At 51.0% G+C, this 18,026-nt stretch overlaps 1 protein-coding gene across 1 annotated transcript; it reads right to left on the bottom strand.

Annotated features, from left to right (window-relative positions):
- Positions 1–1,297: 1,297 nt before the first annotated feature.
- Positions 1,298–16,857, bottom strand: LOC110129971 (DNA dC->dU-editing enzyme APOBEC-3B-like). Its single transcript, XM_070453340.1, has 8 exons — positions 16,673–16,857; positions 14,885–15,041; positions 11,103–11,382; positions 10,835–10,949; positions 3,817–3,973; positions 2,637–2,904; positions 2,263–2,378; positions 1,298–1,543 (listed from the first exon to the last, which is right to left on the bottom strand). Exons 1-8 carry the CDS (start codon positions 16,747–16,749, stop codon positions 1,532–1,534), a joined length of 1,182 nt encoding a protein of 393 aa, XP_070309441.1. The 5' UTR covers positions 16,750–16,857; the 3' UTR covers positions 1,298–1,531.
- Between the last annotated feature and the right edge of the window lie 1,169 nt (positions 16,858–18,026).

Genomic DNA, 18,026 nt, shown 5'->3' with positions numbered 1-18,026 from the left:
AATCTACCTAAGGAGGCAAAAGACGTATACTTGGAAAACTGTAAGACACTGATTGAAGCTGAAACTCCAGTCCTTTGGCCACCTGATTTGGAGAGCTGACTCATTTGAAAAGACCGTGATGCTGGGAAAGATTGAGGGCAGGAGGAGAAAGGGAGGACAGAGAGTATTTTTTTTGTAAGCAGCATGGGAGTATTTATTCTGTTCACATTTTGTGTTGTGTTAGTCACTCAATCATGTCCGATTCCTTGGGACCCCATGGACAGTAGTCCACCAGTCTCCTCTGCCCATGGAATTTTCCAGGCAAGAATACTGGAAGCAGGTTGCCATTCCCTTCTTCAGGGGATCTTCCCAACCCAGGAATTGAACCCAGGCTTCCCGCATTATGGTCAGATTCTTGAGCATCTGAGTCACCAGGGGAGCCCCTCTGTTCATATTCAGTGTGATACGTTAGATTTTACTCTTCTCATCTTCTGCTTATTCATTATTTATTGTAACTGTTTCCTGTCCCCTTTCCTCCATCCTGATGGGACTGTTGGCAGTGGGGGCAGTCGAAGCAGGGGTTCTTTGTTAGTATCCAGCTGCTGTGGGTGAAGCTGTCACCAGCAGTTCTGGTCACTAGAGCAGCTAGCAGCATAGTCTGGAGGCTTCCTGGCAGTGAAGCCTCCAAATCCAGTTCCTTGTCTTTCCTAGAGATTCCATGAACCATCTAACATCTTTCTATTGAATGGTATTTTGTTTCAATTAGCCAGGGATGCCTGTTGCTTCAACCAAGAACACTGGAAAACACAGCTTCAAGTGTGTTCTTTCCCCAGTCAAGTCTGTGGTCAACTTCATGCGATAAAGTTTTACTTTACCTATTAAAAATATTTGATTTATTATTTTACTTGGCTGTGCCAGGTCGTAGTTGTAACATGTGGGTCTTTTGGTTTTGGTCTGCAGGATCTTTAGTTGTGGCATGTGGGATCTCGTTGTCCCCTGACCAGGGCTCCAAACCCTGGCCCCTTGCATTGGGAGCAAGGAGTCTTAGCCACTGAAACACCAGGGAAGTCCTTTTCTTATTTATTTAGACAAATGTTAGATACAGAGAAGGAATAGAGCATCGTTGAACCACAAAATGATCCCACTATTCCAGACTCTACTAGGAATTCTAAAGCAAATTTTTCCTTAACCACACAGCCACCTCGTCCCACGTTAAAGCAAATTTTTCCTTAGTGTTGTAACACTAAAGTTCTTTGTACTCATCTTTTAATGAAGGAAAGACTAATCCTAACCTAACCCTTTTAGAAAGTAACCCAAGTTTTACAGACTTTCAAATTATCTTTATTTTTTTTTTAATTAAAAAATATTTTCCCACTTAGAAGAAAGGTCTCTGGACTCGGGCGAGGGTCAGGCATGCCTGTGGAGCTTGTTACTCGATCCTGAGAGTCAGCAGTTTACGAAGCATTAAGATGCCCCAGAAACTGTCATCTTGAGTCACTTCTTAATAACAAAGGGGATGAAAGTCTGATGCTCAAGCCTCTGAAGATCTTTTCTAAATTGGGGCCTGTTGAGAGAGGAATGAGAAAGTTTTGATTGTCAGGAAACTGTGAGGGAGGTAGGGGAGGAGAGGTGATACTGAAAATGCAGGGACTGGAACCGAGTCAAGGTGTGCCATGGAGGCCTGGAGAGAAACAGAGAGCTAACGAGAATTTATTAAGGGACTTCCCTGGTGGTCCAGTGATAAAGAGTCTGCCTTCCAATGTAGGGGGCTCGAGTTCAAACCCTGGTAGAGGAACTAATATCCCACATGCTGCAGGGCATCTAAGAGGCTGCATGCCACAGAGAAGTGTCAGTCACTCAGTCATGGCTGACTCTTTGCAGCCCCATGGGCTATAGTCCTCAGTAGCCCACCAGGCTCCCCTGTCCATGGACTTCTCCAGGCAAGAATGTGGGAGTGGCTATCCATTCCCTTCTCCAGGGGATCTTCCTGATCCAGGGATCAAATCCAGATCTCCTGCATTGCAAGCAGATTCTTTACCATCTGAGCCACCAGGAAAGCCACAAAGAAGATCTGAAGCAAACAAACAAAAAGGATCTATCAAGAGAGAGATGGAAGGAACTGCCAACGCCTGGGAGCGGGGACCAAAGGAGGTGTCATGAGAGGAGAGAAAGGAGTGGGGAGTGGGAGACAGCAAGGAGATGACAGATGACAGAAGGGGGGAGGCTGAAGCTGGGAAGGGAGGGGGGAGAGGCCAGGGACCTGCCTCGGGGCCAGCTTCTCACCATCAGGATCCTCTGGAGCCTTCGTGTTATGCTCGCACTGTATTGCTGCAGCTTCTCCCAGGGCTGGAAGGGCCTTGACTGGTTGTCCACAAACTCTTCCCAGCAGTCTTCAAACTCTTGAGATGAGAGAGAGAAATGGAGTCAGGCCCTGAGGGCAGGGGAGCAGCAAGCAACCCAGGTTCCCTCCTTCCTTCCCCCTTTTTTCTCTTCCTCTTCCTGGAATTTCCCCTTCCAGGTGGTATCACACCTTGTGTCTCAGCTGGGCCTCCATCCTTCCTGTCCAGCCTCCCCTCTTCCCCTCTCCCACTCAGTGGCTTTCCCTCTTGGAACCTGCAGACCCTCCAGGCCACCAACAGCTCTGTCTCTCTCCCTACCTGTGTGGGTCATGACAGCCACTGAGATCCCGGCTGCCTGCAGCTGCTGCAGCCCCCTCTGGAACGGCTTTTTCCAGTGAAAGTACAGGCGGGAGGCAAAGATCTGCAGGTTCAGGTGGTCATTTCCGGTGATGAAATCGACCAGCTCACTGGCACATCTCGGGCAAGGGCTCCATGTGATATAGCAGATGATTTTGTAGCTCTGCCTCCGGTCCAGATTCAGCGAGTTGATCTTGTCAATAAAGCGAATTTCTGCATGCCGCTGCTTCTGGAGAGGGTTCCAGACAGACAGCAGGAAGGGCTGGTTAGAAGGCAGAGGCCAGAGGTCACACATGGAGGGTGAAGTTGGGGATGAGGGGCTCTATCCTGTGAACTTTTCAGTGTGTGAGCTTACCTATAGCACAAGGAAAGAACCTCCTTTTGTTCATTATGGATTCCTTCACTCACCCACTCATCCATTAATTCCACACATCTGTATCTTGATCAGAATCTGATCAGGGTCCTTGTGACCAGAGGAGACAGGTTGTAGACCAGACAGCCCCAGGGCTTCGTAGTTATTTAGTCACTAAGTCGTGTCTAACTCTTTGCAACCCCATGGACTGTAGCCCACCAGTCGCCTCTGTCTATGGGATTTCCCAGGCAAGGATATTGGAGTGGGTTGCCATTCTCTTCTCCAGGGGATCTCCCTGACCCAGGGATCAAACCCACGTCTCCAGAATTGGCAGGCGGATTCTTTACCACTGAGCCACCAGGTAGAGTGTGACCTGGTATTTGGACACAATCAGGAGGTTGTCTGGAGATGTTTGAACCTGAGGATACCAAGGAGCAGGTCGGGGAGGGAGAGAGGAAGAACAGACAGGTAGAAAGATGAGCAGAAAGACAGAAATGTGATGGAGATCTTGCAGGTGAGGTTAGGTGCTCAGTCCTTGGAAGAGTGGTTGGCTTCCTGGAGTGATGACTGAGCTGAGACCTGGAAGATGAGAAAACATGAACTTCTCAAAGAGGAGCAGGAAGACATTGTGCTGGAGGGAAGGGCTTCTGTGGTGGCCTGGGGATGGGGAAGGAGGAGGAGAGTTCCTAGGAAGCTGGGTTAACTCAGACTCTGCTAAGCCTCGGGATTTTCCCTGCATGAATGGGGTTAGCCCCTGCCTGCCCTGTACCCGGAGGACCCATTTGGCACCTTGTTTCGGAAGCAGCCTCTGTTAAGCGTTGAGTCGTCAAGCTGCTTCAGCTGGTAGCACAGGTAGGTTTTCCTCCGGTAGTGAGGTGGTGGGACCCGGGGCTGGTTGCCAAACTGATGCTTGAACAGAGCTTCTCTTAGCAGGTTCATTGTGTTTCTGTGCAATAAGGAAGGAGAAAATCCAAGATGCAGACAGCATTCTTTCTCTGGCATCACCCTAGGCTCTGAACCTCATTCTGAACCCAATTCCTTGGGCTCGCCTGGGCCGTTAAGAGGAGGTACAGGAGGGTCTCTTCCTTCTTGGCTGACCAGGGGGACCGGGGAGGGAGACGGAAGAATGTGAGTTCTCCCACCTCAAAGACCACCTCCCACCTCTGGCCTGAAAGAGACCCCCCGCCCCACTCCAGCCCACACTAGAGGACTCTGCAGGCAGGATGCCTGGGCTGGGATGGGGCAGGGGTGCCCTGAGAATTGAACATGGCATGTCCTTCCTCGGCTCTCTCATCTTTGTCCTGAGCCCCAGACCCCTCTGTGTAGGTACCATAAGCAGCTCAATCGCATTTAGAACCCCTTCTCTTTGGGGAGTTGGGGGGATGGAAGCTGGTGTTTTTTCCTTTAACTCTTTGTGCCCCTGGCTGAGCTATGTGTATCACACTTTTGTCTGTAGAAAGAGCTCAGAGGCACATGACCAGGAAAAACTGCTGTCACCAAGGGTGTGTTGCAACAGGCACTTATCGAAAAAGCTCTCACTTAGCTTTTATCCCCCCACCCATTATGCTTGTACTCTGTAAAGTATTTCGTTCTGTATCTTGCTTTCTTTCATGTAATACATTGCAAAGTGGCCCAGCCCATGTGGGAATGCAGAACCACCAGGTTCTAGTATGTGAGCTTGCCTACAGCACAAGGAAAGAACCTCCTTCTTTCCTTCATTATGTATTCCTTCACTCACTCACTCATCCATTAATCTCACACTCCTCGAGCATCTGTATCTTGATCAGAATCCAATCAGGGCCCCTGGGGCCAGAGGAGTTGGGTTGTAGACCAAACACCCCCAGGGCTTCATAGTTGTTTAGCTACTAAGTCGTATCTGACTCTTTGTGACCCCATGGACTATAGCCTGCCAGGCTCCTCTGTCCAAGGGATTTCAATAAATCCCATTTCTTTTCAATAAATGCTGCTGGCTCTGCACAGATTGAAGCAGGTGGACACAACCGGGAGCCTTCCTGCCAGACCCCAGGGAGGTGCGTGAAGGCGTGCTCTGGCCGGAGCCCCACCGCATGTGCACACTCAAGACCAAGCAGATACCAGTCTGAACAAGCTTGGGAGGCTTGATGGCCTCAGATCCGGTGGTCCTTTTGGACCCTCCACCCAATGTAATGTCACTTGGCCTATCATTGCATCAGACACAGGTGATCTCAGGGCATCAGAATAGGCATCTGGACACAGGAACCAAACCAAGCGTGCCCTCACAGCCCAGACCCCGGGTTGCAACAATCTGTGCCTACAAGGCCGGAAAAGCTTCGCCATATTTCCAGCTGACTCACTGAAATACCACCAGTTCCACCGATGAAAAACCATTTCTGGTATCTGTTATGCTAATTAGCAAAGCTACAGATTTCACCAGTGGAAACCTATCTCATCAATGGAAACCTATCTCATCAATGGAAACCTATCTCATCAATGGAAACCTAACATCCCTCATGTTAATCAGGAAAACTTTAGGTGGATTTGGAGAACAACTGCTAAAGAGACCATCTCTGGACTGTGACCTTTCATTACCGGCCACTGACCTCCCCTGAAGTTCATACTCCCAGGGAGGGGAACAGGCGGCCAGATTAGAAGGGAAATCCCATTTGCATCACATCTAAGACAACTGTTCCTGCCCCATCTGCCCGGAGTCTTCCTGATTTTAGCCCTGAAGTCCCCATGTTCTGGGAAATTCCCCAGTCCTGGGGACACTCAGACAACTCAAGGCTGAGACCCTTCACGTTTCAGACAAGAGGACTTATCTTCATAGCACATATGTTGCACCTTGACCTTGAATAGCTAAAACTGTAGGTGTGACAGAAACAACCTTTAAGAAGTATTTAAAGACCAATTGAATTTTTCAACTTGGTAGTGTCTTCATGGGAAATGAGCTGTCTTCTTATCTTGGAGAGTTTTCCCCCCACAGAGCAGAAATGAGAGTATTCTTTTGCAAAATTGTGCCTTTAAAATAGTTTTACAAAAATGCTTTTGTAGCTGACTCCAGACATTGTTTCAATCATCCTTGAACCTAATGTCTAGGATTGAGGGTACACAGAAAGCTTCAGAAAGACTTGGGCTCCATGTCTATGGAATATGGCCAGGGACAGACAGACAGATGGCCAGGGGTACAGAGAGACAGGCTGTGGCAGAGGCGAGGCTGGGAGGCCTGAGGCAAGAGGAGGCACAGAAGCGGAGCCCTGCAGGGAAGGTGCCAGAGAGAGAACCTAGCGCTGGGAGTGGATGGTGGCCAAGCCCGAGGCTGAGAGGAGAACTGGCATCGATACCTGGTCCCCGCAGCCTGGCTCCAGCCCCCTTGGCAGCTTGCCCTGGCACTGGGCTCTCTGGCTCCACCTCCCTCTCAGCAGGCTGCCCTTGGCCTTGGGAGAGTCCCTTATCTGAGAATGTTCCCCCACAGCTTTCCAAGTAGCAGATACCCTTCTGGGCTAGGGAAGCTGAGGCAGGAGGTCCTGTGAGGCTGCCAGGGCTAACACCATGACAGGCAGCCCGGACCTAAGTTTTGGTTTCCCCGAAATGGTAAGGTTCCCTACCCCCATCAGGCCACCTGGTGCCAGCCAATCAATATGCACCCAGTAAGAAAAAGAGAATCTATCAGGGGAAAGCTGAAAAGCCCGCGAACGCCCAAGTTTGAAAAAAGCCTGAGAAAGTTTGGACCAATAAAATTGCTTTGCAAACATGTAACCAATCCGCTTAAGCCAGCTACCAACTGCTTATGCTCACCCTATAAATTTGTGTAACAGCTTGGGCTCGGGGCTCTCTGACCCCGCACCACTGCGTTGGATGTGGCAGGAGCCCTGACTCCAGTCAGCAATAAACTTCCCTTTTTGCGAGTTGCATTGTCTTGGAGGCCTTCTCTCTTCCCACGCAGAGATTCGGACATCGGGCATAACAGTCCTAGGCTGGTTTTCTTTTTCTGCATCCTCTTCCTCCTCCCGGGCTCTTGACTTACCTGGTCCCGGGAGTCCAAATGCAATCTGCTTGCTCAGAAAGGCCTGACCCAGCCCAGCTCTCTGTCATAGACACTCTGCCTCTGTTTCCTCTCCCAGGACCCTTGCTTTTAGGACAGCCCCTGATCTGAAAGCAACCTCCCAGCCAGCTCAGCTGAGGCCCCGCCCCCTTCCTGTTTTGGCCCCGGGGGTGGGAGGGCCCAGGGATGCTTTGCTTCCTTGGGCTCAGACCCACCTTCTCTGGGGCCCTCCCTCTTGGCAGAGCTCAGCCTCTGATGGATGGGCAGGACCGACAGTACTGCAGAGGGGAAACAGAAAGTGAAGATGCCAGCAAGGGGGATGGGCCAGACCCTGGCTGTAGAGAGCAGGACAGAGGCTGCTCCCACTGGGGGAGGGGCAGGCTGGTGCTCTCTCCACCCCACCAGGGCATGGTACTTAGTTGTCATTCAGTATCCTGGCAAGACTCTGGGAAGAATGGAAAAGGAGGCCTGGGGGTCAGCACTCCAGATCGTCATCTCCAGCCCTGTGTTGGGCAGATCTGTGCACCTTCAGTCACCCCAGCGCCCCAACAGCCTCGAGCAGGGAGGATCGTTATCCTGACATTTTAGATGAAGTCATAGCACAGCGAGGCTAAGACACTCTCTTGAGGTCACACAACAAATAAACGGAAGAACTGGAAAGCTGTCCAGGCAGCCTGGCCCGGCTCCCTCCGGCTGCTTCCCCATTGTTCCATGAAAAGGTGTGGGCGGAGGGTGGGTACAAAAGAAAGGGTAAGCTGCTTGCTTACCCTTGTCATGTCAAGACCTCCAGATGAAAAAGTAGCTCTGGGGAAAGGGGAAACCTAGGGAGGAGGTCTTAGAGCAGTCATGGCCACCTCCGGTCCAGACTGCACACAGATTCGACTCCTAAGTCAATTTTTCCCAGCTTGTCATCTCACTGCTCTCAGACCCTGCATACACCCCCTTTCTGCCCCATAGGCCCTGGTGTGGCCTCGGGGGTAACAAGAGCTTGGGCAGGAAGTTAGAGGATCTAGAAGAATGGTGTCCCCTTTACCTCCCTTTGTCCTAATGCCCAGGGTCAAAGCCAATGGAAAATTCTAGAATGATCTGGGTCCTTCTGGGAAGGCTGATCAGATCTGCATACTGAAGTGTTGGTCAGACTCAGCGAACTAAGTCACCCCTGGCCTGAGAAGCAGGAAGGATGGACAAGAAGGTTGAAACCCTTTGCTGGCCTTTGCCTGATGACAGCAATCCTCTAGCCCCGGCCCTAGAGATGCCTGTGAGCTGCCTGAGATGGGCCGAGATGCAGGCGTGCTGGGAGCGGGACATTTTGAGCTGGCCACTGTGGCCCTCTTAATGCTGGAGACAATCAGGAGGTGTGCCATCCACAGGTGGGCCTCCCTCCTTGAAGGAAACACCGACAGGGAAGGCATCGAGGCAGATGAGCTGAAGCAGCCAGGGACCCCCGGGACTCTGCTGAGGACCCCCAGGCAGCAGTGCAAACAGGAGGGGAGAGCGAATGGACAAGCGTTTGCTGCTACTGACAATTCACAGCCAGACGCCAAGAGGAATGGGACCCCCGACCTTCTCCACGAGGACTTTATGACAGATTCCAAACCGATGGCTTCTCACTTGCTGGTCCTTCCTGTACCTCTGGTGGCCCAGAAACCCAGCTCATCAGGAGCTTACTCCTTTTACCCCTCCCCACAGTCCCCACCACCCTTTCTGGAATCTCCACTGAGTTCCTCCTCAGTGCATTTACGTGGCTGCTGGCTCTGCAATCACAGGGCCAGACACTCGAGTTCTGATCTACCTTGAGCAGCTGAGCTCAGGTCTCTGACCTGACTCCTGGTGGCCCTTCCACTTTCTGTTCTGCTTTTGGGAAAATCCATCATCTCAATCCTCATGTGCCCAATCCTACTTTTTCCCCTAAAGGCTTATTTAAATGTAAATTTAACCATTAACTTTCCCCCGCTCCCCACTCACTCTCCATCACCATCCTCAGAGCTTCATCACTGGCAGCAACGTGGGGATGGGACCAAGAATGAGCAGAGTGATCTCGGGCTGTGACGATGTCAGAGTGAAGGTGGGGTGAGGGTGGGGTTGTGGGGGCACCCAGGTCTAGAATGGAAGCCAACGAGTCAGGGTCAAGGGGTGGGGGCGTGACCTGGAGATAGGCACACAGGACCAGGATCCCGCCGCCACTGCACCCACTCAGCTCAAAGATGCCCTTGGCCATTGTAGGGGCTGAACTGTGAGCCCCAAATCCATATTCCGAAGTCCCGACCTCCACTTCCTCAGAACGTGACCATAACTGACATAGGACCTTGAAGGCAGTAATTGAATTAAGAGCAAGCTCTTAGGGCAGGGGTCCCCAGCCTCCAGGCCATGGACTGGTACCTGCCTGTGGTCTGTTAGCAACTGGGCTGCTCTGCAGGAGGTGAGCGGTGGGCAAGCAAGCAAAGCTTTATCTGTATTTACAGCCACTTCCCATTGTTTACGTTACTGCCTGAGCTCCGCCTCCCATCAGGTCAGGGGCAGCATTAGATTCTCACAGAAGCATAAATAGGGCTTCCCAGGTGGCATTAGTGGTAAAGAACCCACCTGCCAATGCAGGAGCCAGAAGAGACTCAGGTTCAATCCCTGGGTCGGGAAGATCTCCTGCGGGAGGGCTTGGCAATCCACTCCAGTATTCTTGCCTGGAGAATCCCATGGACAGAGGAGCCCGGTGGGCTACAGTCCATGGGATGGCAAAGAGCTGGAAATGACTGAAGCAACTTAGCTCACACATACAAGAGTGCAAACCCTACTGTGAACTGTGCAATCAAGGGACCTAGGTTCCATGCTCTTTATGAGAATAATCCCCAAACCATCCTCTTCCCAACGCTCCAGTCCGTGGAAAAACACTGTCTTCCATGAAACTGGTTCCTGGTGCCAAAAAGGTTGGGGACCACAGTCTTAGGGTGACTCTTAATCCAATCTGACTGATGTCCTTATGCGTGCTAAGTTGTTTCAGTCATGTCCGACTCTTTGCAACCATATGGTCTGTAGCCTGCCGGGCTCCTCTGGCCCTAGGATTCTTTAGGCAAGAACACTGGAATGGGTTGCCATGCCCTTCTCCAGGGGATCTTCCTGACCCAGGGATTGAACTTGCATCCAATGTCTCCTGCATTGGCAGGCGGGTTCTTTACCACTAGCGCCACCTGGGAAGCCCTGACATCCTTATAAGAAGAGGAAATTGGGACCCACAGAGGGACACCAGGGGCTCCCTAGGGGTCACGCACAGAAGAAAGACCATCTGGGGACACAGTGAAAAGGCAGCCACCTGCAGCCAAGGAGAGAGGCCACAGGAAAACCCAGCCTGCCAGCACCTTGGTCTTGGACTTCTAGCCTCCATGACAGCAAGAATAATAAATGCCTCTTGTTAAGCCACCCAGTCTGCGGAGTTTTGCTGCTGCTGCCCTAGCGAATAAATAGAGTCACTCCCATCAGGAATCCTCATTCTCTGATTCGTCAGGTCAGTCTTCAAGGTTGTTTTTTCAAATCTCATTTTCACACGTATACATGTTCATACCCACTTATGTTCAGTTCAGTAACAAGGTTGGGTCAGCGCACGAGATGGGAGGAGGCAGGGGCCCCCTTGCTGGGGGAGGAAAGGAGAGAGGAACCGAGGAAAGGCAGGATGGTTCAAGGGCAGGGGCCCGGCAGGGCCAGGGGAAAAGAGGAGGCTGAGAAGGGAGGTGACGGTGGGCAGAGGTGAGGGGGAGGCCATGGGTCGGGGTCAGGGGGAGGCTAGGAAGCCCTCACCCGAGAATGTCCTCGAGCTCTGCAGCCAGCCAGTGATAATTTATGTCCAGTTTCTTCCAAGGCTTGAAGCGCCTCCTCTGACTGTCTACAAACTTTTTCCAACAGTATTTGAATTCTGAGATGAAGAGGAAAGCAGAGCTGTCAGAGCTGGGCCTGTCCTCTGCTGACCCTCTCCCGGTGCCCTGGGCCCTCCTCCCCGCTCCCCAGGCTCCCCTCCCCCGCCCCCCTTCCTCCCCTCGCCCAGCCCCCCAGTGCCCCCTGCTCTCACCTCGGTAGGACATAATGTACACCCTGGCCCCCTGGTGGCTCAGCCCAAGCAGCCCCTGCCTGTACGCCACGTCTCGGAAGTAGTAGAGGCGGGCAGTGAAGATGCTGAGCGTCACATTCCGGTACCTCGCCAGGAAGTTAGCCACCTGCTTCGCGCACTTCACGCAGGGGCTCCACGACATGTACCAGGTGATGTGGTAACACTCGTCAGGGTGCAGCTTCATGTTGCAGAACCAAGACAGGAAGTGGAGTTCGGTGTGGCAGCGAGTCCCAGCATTGACCTGGGCGAGACGGAGGAGGAAAGTGGGGTTGTTCTTGTCGGCAGAGCGGGCCACGTGCCTGGGGCGGATGGTGGTGGGGAGGAGGGGTCAGGGGCCGGTGTCCCAGAGGCAGGTGGCTTCCTAGTTATCCCTTCTTTCCATCTGTCCCCTCCCTTCTTTTCTTCCTTAGATGTCCCTTCCCACAATCATCTGCTCATCCATTCACTCCAACATCCATCCTCTTAAGCATTCATTCTACAAGTATCCTGAGTGCCAGCTTCGGGCCAGGTCCTCTTGGGTCCAGCTTGGTTCCCTGGGTGCTGTCTGCTGGGAGGCTCACAGAACTACCCTGCGCCTCGGGGAGCCCAGCCGCCACACACCTCTACAGAGCACCTGACGTACGGCTCGAGTGAAGGGAGACGTGTGGCAGGTGTGAAAATACACAGTTCAGGGACTTCCCTGGTTGTCCAGTGGCTAAGACACTGTGCTCTCAATGCAGGGGGCCAGGGTTCAATCCCTGGTCAGGGAACTAGACCCCACAGGCTGCAACTAAACAGATCCTGTATGCTGCAACTAAAAGAACATGCCACAACTAAGGCCTGGAGCAGCCAAATAAATAAATATTAAAAAAATAAAAAACACAGTTCATTTCAGTGACTTAGTATGAACAAAAAAAGAATGCAAACTATCTCATGAAGTTTTATATTAGTTATGCATTAGAAAATACATATAAGTCTATAGCTTAGATATACAGTCAATTCTCTGTATCTGAGGGCTGCTCATCTGCCAATTCAACCAACCACCTATTGAAGTTATTCAGAAAAAGGAAATTCCAGGAAGTTTCAAAAGGCAAAACTTGAATTTGCCCGGCTGGCAACAATTTACATAACATCTTGTTCATTCGCTAAGTTATATCTGACTCTTTATGACCCCATGGACAACAGCACTCCAGGCTTTCCTGTCCTTCACCATCCCCCAGAGTTTGCTCAGACTCATGTCCATTGTGTCGGTGATATCATCCAACCATCTCATCCTCTATAGTTCCCTTCTCCTCCTGCCCTCAATCTTTCTCAGCATCAGGGTCTTTTCCAGTGAGTCGGCTCTTTGCATCAAGTGGCCAAAGTATTGGAGCTTCAGTGTCAGCCTCAGTCCTTTCAATGAATATTCAGGTTTGATTTCCTTTAGGATTGACTGGTTGGATTTCCTTGCTGTCCAAGGGACTCTCAAGAGTCTTCTCTAGCACAATTCGAAAGCATCAATTTTTGGTGCTCAGCCTTCTTTATAATCCAGCTCTCATATCCATACACGACTACTGGAAAAACCATAGATTTGACTATACGGACCTTTGTTAGCAAAGTGATATCTGCTTTTTAATACACTGTCTAGGTTTGTCATATGCTTTCTTCCAAGCAGCAAGCGTCTTTTAATTTCCTGGCTGCAGTCACCATCCACACTGCTTTGGAAGCCCAGGAAAATAAAACCTGTCACTGTTTCCACTTTTTCCCCATCTATTTGCCACCAAGTGATGGGACTGGATGCCATGATCTTAGTTTTTTGAAAGTTGAGTTTTAAGCTAGCTTTTTCACTCTCCTCTTTCACTTAACATCTACACTGTATTTACAAATGTTTATGTAGCATTTACATTGTATCAGATATCACAAGTAAGCTAGAGGTGATCTGAAGTATATGGGAGAAATGTGTGTGGGTTATATGCAATTGCTGTGCCATCTTACATATGGAATTCAGTATCTGCAGATTTTTGTGTTACCAGGGGTCTTGGAACCAACCTCCCGCTCCATATAGAGGGATGACTGCATTGCCCAATACCTTATCAATATTAATTTCATCGGTTTCTCTTAACTTTTTGAATACTGGGTAGTAGAAAAAGTCAGATGACACGTGTGACTCGGATTATATTTTGATGGGGTAATAATGCTACAGCGCACATTCCCACCCCACCCAGCTCATGACGGCTGCTCAGGTAGGTTCTGAAAAGGCTGCAGGCGGGTGGGGGACATTGTGCAGGAGTGGTGAGAGGTTGACACAGGAGCCGCAGGGCAGTGGACTTATTAGGCACTGCTGATGCTGCGGTGGTCATCCAGGAGATCTGGCCCTGGGCTCAGAGGCAGCTGGGGGGCAGGCAGGTTGAAGGTTGTGGGTCTCCCCTGTGAGATCCCAAGCCCTAGGCACAGAAGAGGAATGGGTGTGGCAAGCGAGGCCCCGACCAGCAGAGCAGTTGCTAGGGTCTGACAGGCACTGGAACACAATAGACAAGACTTCCTAAACAGGTCCTTGTTGTTGTTAAGTCACTAAGTTGTGTCCGACTCTTTGTGACCCCATGGACTGTAGCCCTCCAGGCTCCTCTGTCCATGGAATTTCCCAGGCAAGAATACTGGAGTGGGTTGCCATTTCCTCTCCAGGGGATCTTCCTGACTCAGGGATGGAACCTATATCTCTTGCGTCTCTCCACTGGCAGGCAGATTCTTTACCACCAAGCCACCAGGGAAGCCCATGCGCTTTCCTCCAAAGCTAAAGGCCAAGCTTGATGACAACTCGGAGACCCACCACCAGCAGACTCTCTAAACAAAGCCTGGTGGGATGTCAGTTGCCATCTTGTATGAGGTTCCAGGAGCTCAAGTACAGACTTCACAGGCCAAGGACTTAGGAAAATGTATGGGAAGACACAGAATTCTCTGAGAGCCCCCAAATGGCATAGGACTGTTTACAATTTTTTCCACATTATCAACTGGCCTTTGAACCTTTGTAATACCTGCGACAGAGGGACATCATTTGGGGGCTAAAATTTCATCCTGCTTTTGAAACAGGAACTAGATTTGAACTATGACCCGGGCACAGACATCGGACACTACCACTGCTGCATGCACGTGCTTGTGCGTTCAGTCGTGTCCGACTCTTTGTGACCCCGTGGACTGTAGCCCACCAGGCTCCTCTGTCCATGGAATTTCCAGGCAAGAATACTGGAGTGGGTTGCCATTTCCTTCTCCAGGTGATCTTCCCGACCCAGGGAACGAACTCGTGTGTCCTGAGTCTTCTGCATTGCAGGCGGATTCTTTACCACTTGAGCCATCCAGGAAGCCCCATCAATGCTATATCTGTGTTCTTTTATTTATCTAGGCCCCATCAACCTTCTTGCAGGATCTTAGTTTTCCATGCCCCCTGCACTGGGAGCACTGTGTCTTAACCACTGGACTGCCAGGGAAGCCCCTATAACTGCATTTTTGATGAAAACCGGACGCCCTGCGAAAGGAATTTTCCTAATATCTGACATAACACAGTCTGAAAACCAATGAATGGCAGTTGTAATTATATCCCCCAGTCATAACTTTGGGAAAACATCTTGTGCAAGGATCCTAAAACTTCAACAGTTTGCCCATCCACTGCCCGCTCCTGGGCTTTTTCCCCCTTGGCAGGACACAATGCCAGCCGCACCTGAATCTGTGCTGCCTGCACTGAAAGTCTAAGGCACCAAATAAATGCAGTGAGAGTTTCCTGGGGCCCGTACCTGGTTATGAAAGACCCCCCAGTCGAAGGAGACATATGAGCGGTGTTTCCTTCTTTCCACCCGGTAGCAGATGTAGGAGCAGTTCCGCCCGTTGGCATAGAGCAGGTTGTGAAACTGGAAGTAAAAGGTATCAGGATCTAACCTCCGCACGTGGTTCCTGAAGTAAAACAGAGAAAAGAGAAAATGCAGAGAGCTCCCCGCCTCCACCCCCACCCCGGCATTCCTCCTGGTATCTCCTGAGCGCAATGCCCTGGCCGCCCTTGGTGTTCTGCTTCCCAGCAACCCGCCTGGGCCTGGGGGATTTCCTGCAGCCTTTGCAGCAGGAAGGAAGACTGGGGAAGAGATGGTGCTGGGTCAGCAGAGTGGGTGACGCCTCCCCCTGGGGCCCAGGCTCTGCTCCTTCCTATAGCACCCTAATCCCCACTCCAGTTTTCCTGCCTGCCATTAGTAAAACATAAAAAAGTAATAAAAACCTCTCCACTACAAATTAATAGCCTTTGACTCAGTTCCATTCATTCCTGACTTTTCACTTGTGCATTTGTTTGTATTAATTTTTATTGAAGTAAAGATATTTTATAACATTGTGTTAGTTTCTACGGTCTGGCAAAGTGAATCAGCTCTACACATACACGCATCCCCTTTTTTGGATTTCCTAACCCATCACAGCATACTGATTAGAGTTCCCTGAGCTATGCAGTAGGTTCTCCCTGGTTATCTATTTTATACATGGTATCAATAGTTGTTTCAGTTTTTTTTTTTTTTTACATTCTGTATTGTGTTTTATTTTTATTTTATTTTTTTCCATTTATTTTTATTAGTTGGAGGCTAATTACTTTACATCATTGCAGTGGTTTTTGTCATACATTGAAATGAATTAGCCTGTTTCAGTTTTTTAATGTGAGGTTAACACCTAAATTCACCAGATCAGGCTACTGTTTCAAGTGCTTTCTGTATCTGAACTCATCAACTCCTCCCCAAAATCCCACGGGAGCCAAGCCCATTTTATAGAGGAGGAAGCAGGGACACAGAGCAGGCAAGTAGCCCGCCCAAGTCACACAGCAGTGAGTGATGGAGCCAGGGCCCTGACCGGACCAGGCCATTTCCAGCTGTGCCATTCTGTGACCTTGCAGCCATGTGAAGTCTTGGATGTGGCTTTCTTTCCTACTCAGTTTTAAAACAGGAGCATTTCCCCTTATCTTTCCTCGATTCTAGGCAGTTATAAACATGAAGCGTGGTCACCTAGGTTGTGGCCAGGTTGCAAACCATTTAATGGTTTTATTTAAATCAATGGTTGTAGATAAAACCATTTATTTTTCTGCTCAGAGCTGAGGTATCCTTGGAAGAGGGGATGTCTCTACTTGCCTCAGAGAAGTATTCTCACACTTACAGTGGTCTAAACAGTAGAGAAAATGGATCAGAGTGCTGTAAACATGATCCACCAGCTGCTTAAGCCATCCTTTGGCCAAATTCTAAGTGTTCATAGAGGGTGCAGGCGGGAAGGGAACTGGCCCGACAGCATTTCAGGCTGAGAGCTGGGCCAGAGGACCCTCAGAGAGGCGTGGTGGTGTGGGAGGGGCCAGTTCAGAAGCAAGAGGGGGCGCCCCCTCCCCGGAACAGGGCAAAGACTCCAAGTGGGAGAGGATCCTTTCAGAAAAGGTGCCAGAGGGGAGAAAAGGAACGGGGCTGGGGCTGCAGAGACTTCAGGGAGAAGGCGGCTGAGGGACGGGACACAGCCCTAGGGACCTCGGGAGAGGGGGCCCAGTGGCCAGAGCGGGCGGGCAGCGGTACCTGATCCAGGGCATCTGGCTGTAGCCCCGGTAGGCTGGTTGCAGCCCTGGCCTTTGTCTTGAGTGCGGGGGCTCCATTTCCTCTCCCAGGACTCTCGGGTAGAAAAACCCCTTATCTGTGAATGACCTCCCAGGCCGGCTCTGCGGAAGCCCGCCCTCCTTCCTGCTTTGGCACCGGGGGTGGGAGGAGGGCCCTGGGGGGGAGGGCCCCGGGGTGCTTTGCTTCCTCAGGCTCAGACCCACCTTCCCCTGGGCCCTCCCTCTTGGCTGAGCTCAGCCTCTGATGGGGCCAGGCCCCTCCATGGGGTAGGACCTGACGTTACTGCAAAGGGAAAGAGAAAGTAAAGATGCCCGAGAGGGGGATGGGTCAGACCCTGGCTGAGGAGAGCAGACTGAGGCCTGCTCCCCCTGGGGGAGGGCAGGCTGGATCCCTCTCCACCCTACCCGCTCACCCAGCCCAAGCCTGCACCTAGCTCTCCACCTGCCTGTTGAATGAATGGACGCCATGGGGGAGTGTGGCCCTTCTGAGGTAGGAGACAGGTGGGCCCCAGGTTGGAAATTTACAATAAGCCACCCTTCTGCTTGCATTTCCTGAGATAAGAGATAGGTGGATTCCAGTTAAGGAATTGACAGGGTCAATAGCCAGTCTTCGTCTCTTACCTCAAAGCAATAATCACGGCAAGGACAACGAAAGGAGAAAACCCTGTCTGACAGAGGAGACCCTACACACGTGCAGAAAGTCTCCTTGGAGTCAAGAAAGAAAGTAGAAAAGAACTAGTCACTCAGTCGTGCCTGACTCTTAGCGACCCCATGGACTGTAGCCCGCCAGGCTCCTCTGTCCATGGCATTCTCCAGGCAAGAATACTGGAGTAGGTTGCCATTTCCTTCGCCAGGAGATCTTTCCGACCCAGGGCCACCAGGGAAGCCTTGGAATCAAAAGTCGGAGGATAATTCCAGGCCATAATGAGTCTTGCTCCTCCCAGAAGCCTTCACTTCAAGATCCAACTTGGCTAGGGTGTGCGTGTGCACCCCAGGGGAGGGGCCCGAGACAAATTAACCAGGGAGGACAAAGTAAGGTGACTGGCTTGAGGGAAGACATAGACCCGGAAAACTGCCCTTTTATGAAGGATTTATTATAAAGGATTTAAACTTCCCAAAGGTGTGAATTTCTCTCTCTCTGAGCTCTCCCCTGTGCCTTTCTGAATGTACTGCCCCAGGGTTTCAACATACAGATTTGCACACAGATGTTCACTGTGCACAAGCGACACAGATTTTTAGCCCAGACCAGCCCGTGACCCACAGGATTGCTTTGGTTGCCTCCTAGACAATGATGGTGTAATATCGCTCTCAATATG

Source organism: Odocoileus virginianus, chromosome 23, assembly GCF_023699985.2.
Source record: "Odocoileus virginianus isolate 20LAN1187 ecotype Illinois chromosome 23, Ovbor_1.2, whole genome shotgun sequence".
NCBI classification, from domain to species: domain Eukaryota; kingdom Metazoa; phylum Chordata; class Mammalia; order Artiodactyla; family Cervidae; genus Odocoileus; species Odocoileus virginianus.
The sequence above is the reverse complement of the archived record's forward strand: the minus strand, read 5'-3'. Positions and strand labels throughout refer to the sequence as shown.

Coding starts and splice junctions, on each gene's coding strand:
- LOC110129971 (XM_070453340.1), bottom strand. CDS start 16,749: ATGGAGCCCCCGCACTCAAGACAAAGGCCAGGGCTGCAACCAGCCTAC. Junction 2,905..3,816: donor GAGGCTGCTTCCGAAACAAG/GTGCCAAATGGG, acceptor AACCCTCTCCAG/AAGCAGCGGCATGCAGAAAT. Junction 2,379..2,636: donor GGCTGTCATGACCCACACAG/GTAGGGAGAGAG, acceptor TCTCATCTCAAG/AGTTTGAAGACTGCTGGGAA.